The sequence below is a fragment of the Amblyraja radiata genome, chromosome 5, assembly GCF_010909765.2.
Source record: "Amblyraja radiata isolate CabotCenter1 chromosome 5, sAmbRad1.1.pri, whole genome shotgun sequence".
NCBI classification, from domain to species: Eukaryota; Metazoa; Chordata; class Chondrichthyes; order Rajiformes; family Rajidae; genus Amblyraja; species Amblyraja radiata.
Window position 1 is genome coordinate 113,921,096 of NC_045960.1, and position 8,587 is coordinate 113,929,682.

Sequence of the window (8,587 nt, forward strand, 5' to 3'; positions counted from 1 at the left end):
TTTTATCAAGCAGGGATGATTTTTGCATGAGGCTCATCAATATCAAGGACACGAGACTGCACTATTTATCACACATTTTCAGTAGTAAATGAATGACAAAGCTCACTCCATACTAGCTCATATAATAATCTAGCATCGGTACAGGGCTTGAGTGTAGCAAAAAGTTACCTGAGATTTGGGAAATGCTCCTAAGCCTAGGGACACAGCATTCAAATGCGATTGTCTCACAGCAGACGCCTCTTGATTGATGAGCTGAGAGTTTCCCAACGTCTCAGGTTGAAGCCCTAAACACACACACAATAAATTATAAAATGCAGCTCTTTTTTTAAAATAAAATGCAGCTCTTTGCCCATAAGAATATTCAGCCATTTAAATATTTCTCCTAAAAAATGGCAAACAATTTATTAGTCAAATCTGGCAGGTGTGAAATCAAAAGTAAAATAATGTTTTTATTATGCAATTATGTTTCCAGCATGCTTAGTCATAATATTACTAAGACAGCTGATATCCATTTACACAGCCTAAACTCAATTATGTGAAGAGGTTGACATTCAAAGTCAATCATGATTTATGAAAGAAAGATATGGTTTGAAAATTGGCTGAGTATTTCTGATGTTAGTTCAAGTTCAAGTGAGTTTATTGTCATGTGTCCCTGTATAGGACAATGAAATTCTTGCTTTGCTTAAGCACACAGAAAATAGTAGGCATTTACTACAAAACAGATAAATGTGTCCATATACCATGATATAAATATATACACACATGAATAAATAAACTGGTAGTGCAAATAACAGAAAGTGGTTGCTAATAATCAGAGTTTTGTCCGAGCCAGGTTTAATAGCCTGATGGCTGAGGGGAAGTAGCTGTTCCTGAACCTGGTTGTTGCAGTCTTCAGGCTCCTGTACCTTCTACCTGAAGGTAGCAGGGAGATGAGTGTGTGGCCAGGATGGTGTGGGTCTTTGATGATACTGCCAGCCTTTTTGAGGCAGTGACTGCGATAAATCCCCTCGATGGAAGGAAGGTCAGAGCCGATGATGGACTGGGCAGTGTTTACTACTTTTTGTAGTCTTTTCCTCTCCAGGGCGCTCAAATTTCCGAACCAAGCCACGATGCAACCGGTCAGCATGCTCTCGACTGTGCACCTGTAGAAGTTAGAGAGAGTCTTCCTTGACAATCCGACTCTCCGTAATCTTCTCAGGAAGTAGAGGCGCTGATGAGCTTTTTGATAATTGCGTTAGTGTTCTCGGACCAGGAAAGGTCTTCAGAGATGTGCACGCCCAGGAATTTGAAGTTCTTGACCCTTTCAACCATCGACCCGTTGATATAAATGGGGCTGTGGGTCCCCCTCCTACTCCTTCCAAAGTCCACAATCAGTTCCTTGGTTTTGCTGGTGTTGAGGGCCAGGTTATTGCGCTGACACCATATGGACAGTTGCTCGATCTCTCTTCTGTACGCTGACTCATCCCCATCAGTGATACGCCCCACAATAGTGGTGTCGTCAGCGAACTTGATGATGGAGTTCGCACTGTGGTTTGCTAGGCAGTCATGAGTATAGAGTGAGTACAGCAGGGGGCTGAGCACGCAGCCTTGAGGTGCTCCCGTGCTGATTGTTATTGAGGCTGACACATTTCCACCAATACGAACAGACTGTGGTCTGTGGACGAGGAAGTCGAGGATCCAGTTGCAGAGGGATGCGCAGAGACCCAGTTCTGCGAGTTTGGTAACCAGTTTGGAGGGGATGATTGTGTTAAATGCCGAGCTGTAATCAATGAATAACAGCCTGACATATGAGTTTTTGTTGTCCAAGTGGGTTCACCCCTCTGAAGGATTTCCTGACATCGGCCTCTGTGACTGAGACTGAAATGCCATCACAGCGAATGGGGGATCGGGAAGGCACATCAGTATTCTCCCTGTCAAAGCGTGCGTAAAACGCATTGAGCTCGTCAGGGAGTGATGTTACACTGGCATTCGAGCTGCCTCCTGGTTTTGCCTTGTAGGAGGTGATTGCATTCAGACCCTGCCACAGCTGCCGAACATCTGTCTCGTCCTCCAGTTTGGAGCAGAAGTCCCTTTTGGCCTTTTTGATGGCCTTACCAAGGTCGTATCTGGTCTTCATGTAGGCCACTGTATCGTTGGAGGTGAATGCCCTGTGTCTGGACTTCAGGAGAGTGCGGATCTCAAAGTTCATCCAAGGTTTCTGATTGGGAAACACTCGGAAGGTTTTTGTAGGGATGCAGTCCTCCACACATTTCTTTATGAAGTCTGTAACGACTGTGGCATATTCGTTCAAGTCCGTTGCCGAGTCCTTGAACATTGCCCAGTCTACAGACTCCAAACAGTCCTGGAGTTGTTCTTCTGCCCCCCCCGACCAGCTCTGTGCTGTCCTCACTTCTGGGGGTGCGCTCTTTAATTGCTGCTTGTAGGCAGGAAGAAGCAGCACCGCGGTATGGTCGGACTTACCGAAGTGAGGGCGAGGGATAGAGCGATAGGCATTCTTGATGGTGGTGTAGCAGTGGTCGAGGGTGTTAGGTCCTCTGGTGCAGCAGGAGACATGTTGGTGGAAGTTGGGGAGTGATTTCTTGAGGTTTGCCTTATTGAAATCCCCAGCAATGGTGGTAAATGCCTCGGGTTAAGACGTCTGGTGTTTGTTGACCATGGCGTGCAGCTCCTCCAGTGCCAGACGGACGTCTGCCTGGGGTGGGATGTAGACCGCGGTCAGGATAACGGAGGTGAATTCTCTCGGGAGGTAGAAGGGACGGCACTTCACCGCCAGATGTTCGAGGTGTGGAGAGCAGGAGTTGGACAGGACTGCCACGTCGGAACACCACGCAGAGTTGACCATGAGGCAGACGCCCCCTCCTCTCCCTTTCCCAGATGCCAGGGTACGGTCCATGCGGTGGATGGAGAACCCTTCAGGCTGGACCGCTGAGTCTGGGGAGCTGGGGGTGAGCCATGTCTCTGTGAAACAGAACACAGAGCATTCCCTCAGCTCCCTTTGATAAAGCAGTCTTGCCCTTAAGTCCTCCACTTTGTTTTCAAGGGACTGTACATTAGCCAGTAGGATAGTTGGGAGAGGGGGCCGAAGTCCCCTGCGCTTCATTCTGACCTGGAGTCCTGCCCGACGGCCACGTTTCCGGACACAATGGAGGCTTCCCCTTTGTTTCCAGGTACTGTACTTGCTGTACCTGCTGTTTCTGCGGACCTGCGCTGGAACGGGGATTCCCTCACAGACGGCAGCTCCAGCTCCGTAACGAACAGGGGTTCCCTCAAAGTCGGCAGCTGCAGCTCCGTTGTTCCTGGAGGATCCAGCCCGTCGGTTCTGGGGGTCATCCCGGGGTTTCAAGGTACAGTACCTGTGATCCACAGTCGGGTCGGGAGTTCCACAGCCAGCGTGGGAAAGTTTAAAGTCCGGAGTTCCCGCAGCTGCGGGAGATCGCGAAATTGCGAGAGCCTTGAGGTGCTCAAGCAGCTTGTCCGAAACGGCACCGATTTCTGCCGTTTTTCTGATCCAGGTAAGTTGTTGGAAGTTGTAGTTGAGCCTTTTCTTTTCCGGAGCTCCGCAAAAGTCGCCGCAGGCAGGCGCCATCTTGCATAACAGTAGAAATAAAGTGCTCCATTCACTGCCACAACCCTCACTTTCTAATTCCTCTCATACCCCTTCCATACCCATCTCTCATCTCCTCCAGCCCTGCCGCAGTTCCTTACAACAGCATTCCTACAGTTCTGGATTCTCAGTGATCCGCTGATTACAGTTATTCCAGCCTAAAGCTCTGAACTTCTCTCATTTATGCCTTCTCTCCTTCTTCCTTAAAGTCTATCCTTCAAACCTACCACTGTGACTCAGCCTGTGCTTACTTGGCCTCATGTTTTATGGGAGGGCATCTACTTTTCTTTGAAAATGTTCCTATGCATTGGGATATTTTACCACATGAAAGATAAATGGAAGTTATCATTATAACAGTACAGCTGGCTAACTGCAATTATAATCAGTCTATGATGAGATCACACTCACATGGATTTACCTCCTTATCCAAAAACTGTATTCAACAGTGCAAGCAACAAAAGCTATTTCGATTTCTGGAATGAGGTGCTGCCCATCGATTCGATAGATGTTAGAACAATCCCTTTAGAAGGTGGTTAATGTAGCCACATTATCCAAGAAAGGAGGATGAATGAAACTAGGGAATTACAGACCAGTTCACCTGACATCAGTAGGAAAAGTGCTTGAAAGATTGAAGAGGTGGCAGAGCACTTTGAAATAATGGCAGAAATGAGCAGAGTCTACATAGATTTATGAAAAGTGCATAATGTTTGACAGAATTGACAGAGTATTACAAAGTTGTAATGAGTAGAAGTGACGAGACAATCCAGTGGATGCCTGAAGAGCTTGGGTAAAGTATCACACATAAAGCTATTGAACAAAATCAGAACCCATGTAGTTGAAGAGGCTGGCTTCTACTGCAGATTGGTTAACAGATCAAAATCAGCAAAAGAATAAACGAGTCAGTTACAATTAGGATACTCTGATACTGCAAGGATCAATGCTGGGACAGCTCTCATATTATATTGCCAAGGGGGAAAAACATTCACATTAAATGATTTCACTCAAAATATCTCACCATCTCGAGTTTCTGTAGACATACTTTGTTGTATCGCTGGAGACATTGGCCCAGATCGAACCGAATTATCTACTTGTGCACGTGATATGTTCTGGGAGGCTCGAATGGTGAAATTCCTACAAAATAATATATGATCAGTTGTTTGATTCACAAGAAAGCAAGACAAAAAAAATAGAAGAAACAAAAGGTAATCAAGTTTTATTTTGAAACTATTATTCATGTATCATGCAGGACAATGACACATCTAGTAGAACAGCTCCAGAGGCCATTCAAACAATCTGGGTGTTGTGTGAGTGAAGTTTAGTTTAGTTTATCGTCACTGGTACCGAGGTACGGTGAAAAGCTTTACACATTTTGCTTGACTGCATTGGTTACCTCAAACATGCCGAAAACGTGTGGGGTGGTTGGTTAATTGGTCACTATAAATTGCTGCTATTGTAGGAGAGAGTGGGGGAAGTGGATGGGAATATGGGAAGAATAAAACAGGTAGGATAGGATGAGTAAATGGGTAGTTGATGGTTGGCATGGACTCGGAGGGTTGAAGATCCCTCCATACAGTATGGCTCCAAATAGTATCATTTTACATACACAGTTTCGAGATACAGCATGGAAACAAACCCGTTGGTGCACCGAGTCCACGCTGATCACTGATCACCCGTTCACGCTAGTTCTATGTTATTTCACTTTCTCATCCACTTTCTACACACTGGAGGCAATTTACAGAGGCCAATTAACTTACAACCCTGTACATCTTTGGGATGTGCGAGGAATCCACGTGGTCACGGGGTGAACCTGCAATCTCCACACAGACAGCACCCGAGGTCACGATCGAACCTGGGTCTCTAGCACTGTGAGGCAGCAACTCTACCAGTTGTGCCACTGTGCAGCCCCTAATTATGCTCAGTCTTCAGTATCCACAGATAACAAATGTGGATATAATTGAAAACTTTGTATCCATTAACCACCACCCCGCCACCCAAAGTAAACACAAGTATGCACAATAATGTTCTAAGAGCATTCACACACATTAAGAAACATACCCAAGAAGGAAATAGTGTGGACTAACAATTTTCCATTGAAACCTGCAAGCTGTGATCATTTATGAAATCACAAGATTAATCTGTGTGAACTATATTGATTTTTATTTGTTATAACAGTTCCAAGACAGGTAATAGGATAGAAAGCAGTCTTCTTTCCACTTCAATGTTATTTTCAAATACTAAAACAGATTGCCAAGATTGATTGAAATCTTGACAATTGCAGACATTTCAAAGATAATATATGGATTATTTGATTGACAAAAACGTATGCATCTGGAAAATACAATTGTCCACCCAACCAACATTTATCATAATGTAATAAAAAGGAACAGCAGATGCTGGTTTATACCAAAGATAGGCACAAAATGCTGGAGGAACTCAGCAAGTCATGCAGCATCTCTGGAGAAAATGGATTGGTGACGTTGCGGGTCGGAACCTTCTTCATTTTGTGTCTATCAATTTATCATAAGTAGCAAGCCACTTTGGCGTCAATTCCACTCATCCAAATTGCTCTGTGATATAATTATCAATCATTAAATACTTTCTGAAGGTAGACACAAAATGCTGGAGAAACTCAGCGGGTGAGGTAGCATCTAATCTTCCTTAAACAAATACTGTCTGAAGTTTGATAAAATGGATTTTGGGTGCTCAAGAAAAAAAGATACAATGACTAATTTCCAATCCGTATGAACAAGCAGAAGACAAGCTGAAGATAGATTTCAGTTCTATCTTACTGATATTGATGGAGCAACATTTCCAGTGGCTGTGCAGAATTTTCAATGGCTCTGTGGAAAACACTGTCTGCCATCAAAACTTTGCCTTTCATCTCAAGCTCCTCCGCCCAGGCAAGGAAGAATACAGCTGATTTTGTGCCAATCCCTTGGCCATGCATGTAATCAAAGAATTCAAGTGGTGTCGTGCTGCAGTTTATCTGAAGAAACAAAGAACAGAGTAATCAAAAGTGAATTATACAATTTGATAAGACATTTGATATGACATATCTCTATAACAGAAATACACTGTGAAAAATATCACTTTACAGAAAAAAATGGACGGCAGTATGGTTAATTATGAATTTCAACTATCTTGACTAAAGGATAGCAATTACCAATTTAAAAACTGTTGAATTCATTGAATGTGGTGCCATCCTTTCATTAAAAAATTCAAAGCTTATTTCCTTTCTTCCTGTCAAACACAATATAATTTAAAGAGAAACCATCCAAATATCAAAACCATTGGAAAATCCGGAACACAAGTATCATCATGGGATTTTTATAATTGGTATGCAAATATATGCAATAACATAAGGAGAAAAAAAAAACAAAAGCATATATTGAAAACTATTTACCAGCAAATTATTTGAAGATGTGAGCTGAAATAACTATCAAATGAAGGCCAGTAGTCTCTGGAGAAGAGGTATTTCAATAATACGCACACTAAACTATCTAGTTTAATTTTGTCTCTGGCGGCATGGGAAACCAGAGCACCCAGGGAGAAAAGGAGAAAAAGAAATGGCCACAGATAGAACCCAAAACAGACAGCACATGTGTTCAGGATCAAACCCAGGTCTTTGGCACTGAGGCAGCACATTGGTGTAGCAAAAGGAGCCGTTACCTCACATTGCCACCTGGGTTCGATCTTGACTCTAGGTGCTGCCTGTGTAGAGTTCTCCTTGGGACCGTGCAAGTTTCCTCTCAGTGCCCTGCCTTCAAAAGACAGTAGATGCAGGAGTAGGCCTTCTCCCTTCTCCCCATATCCCCTGACTCCACTATCTTTAAGAGCCCTATCTAGCTCTCTCTTGAAAGTATCCAGAGAACCTGCCTCCACCGCCCTCTGAGGCAGAGAATTCCACAGACTCACCAATGTCTGTGAGAAAAAGTTTTTTTCTCGTCTCCGTTCTAAATGGCTTACTCCTTATTCTTAAACTGTGGCCCCTGGTTCTGGACTTCCCCAACATCAGGAACATGTTTCCTGCCTCTAGCGTGTCCAAACCCTTAACAGTCTTATATGTTTCAATGAGATCTCCTCTCATCCTTCTAAACTCCAGAGTGTACAAGCCCAGCTGCTCCATTCTCTCAGCATATGATAGTCCCGCCATCTCGGGAATTAACCTTGTAAACCTACGCTGCACTCCCTCAATATCAAGAATGTCCTTCCTCAAATTAGGGGACCAAAACTGCACACAATACTCCAGGTGTGGTCTAACTAGGGCCCTGTACAACTGCAGAAGAACCTCTTTGCTTCTATATTAGATTCCTCTTGTTATAAAGGCCAACATGCCATTCGCTTTCTTCACTGCCTGCTGTACCTGCATGCTTACTTTCATAGACTGATGAACAAGGACCCCCAGATCCCGTTGTAGTTCCCCTTTTCCCAACTTGACGCCATTTAGATAGATCCCAAAGATGTGCAGGTTTATAGGTTAATTGGCCCTCTGTAATTTCCCCCCAGTATTTTGGGAGTGGATGAGAAAGTAGATTAACATAGAACTAGTGGTCAGTGTTAGATTAATGGTTAGTGTTTAATTTAGAGTTACAGCGTGGAAACAGGCCCTTACTTCTTCTTGCGAATGAAACAGAAATAAACCAAAGGAATAGTTAGATCTCAAGCCGGGTGGGTGTTGAGCAGACAGGTTGTTGTCTCTGTTGGCGTCAATATCTGCCAGGCCCTGACACAGCTCCATTTGGTGGGTGGTAGAGCAGGCACCCTGAGATGACATGGTTGGCTGTCTGTTGTTCTGAACAGACAGCCAACCATGCTCTATGGTACACAGAGACCGCGCTGAATAACAATCACCCCCTGCACTAGTTCTATCCTACACTCTGGGGACAATTTAGAGAAGTCAATTAACCTACAAACCTGCACGTCTTTGGAACGTGGGAGGCAAGCAGAACAGAGGGGGGGGGGGAAGGGAGAGAGGGGGGGGGG

General features: G+C 44.3%; 1 protein-coding gene across 4 annotated transcripts in view; it reads right to left on the reverse strand.

Moving 5' to 3' along the window:
* Positions 1 to 6,621, reverse strand: part of bub1 (BUB1 mitotic checkpoint serine/threonine kinase) — a 75,692-nt gene extending 69,071 nt beyond the window's left edge. For 3 of the 4 annotated variants that reach the window (XM_033022024.1, XM_033022025.1, XM_033022023.1), the window contains exons 1-3: positions 6,394 to 6,621; positions 4,620 to 4,735; positions 169 to 284 (exon numbers count right to left, since the gene is read on the reverse strand). In XM_033022024.1, the coding sequence (XP_032877915.1) occupies positions 169 to 284; positions 4,620 to 4,735; positions 6,394 to 6,551 (390 nt within the window). In that variant the 5' untranslated portion in view covers positions 6,552 to 6,621. The remainder of the gene's footprint in view (positions 1 to 168; positions 285 to 4,619; positions 4,736 to 6,393) is intronic. The other variant, XM_033022026.1, reaches the window with a different exon arrangement.
* Between the last annotated feature and the right edge of the window lie 1,966 nt (positions 6,622 to 8,587).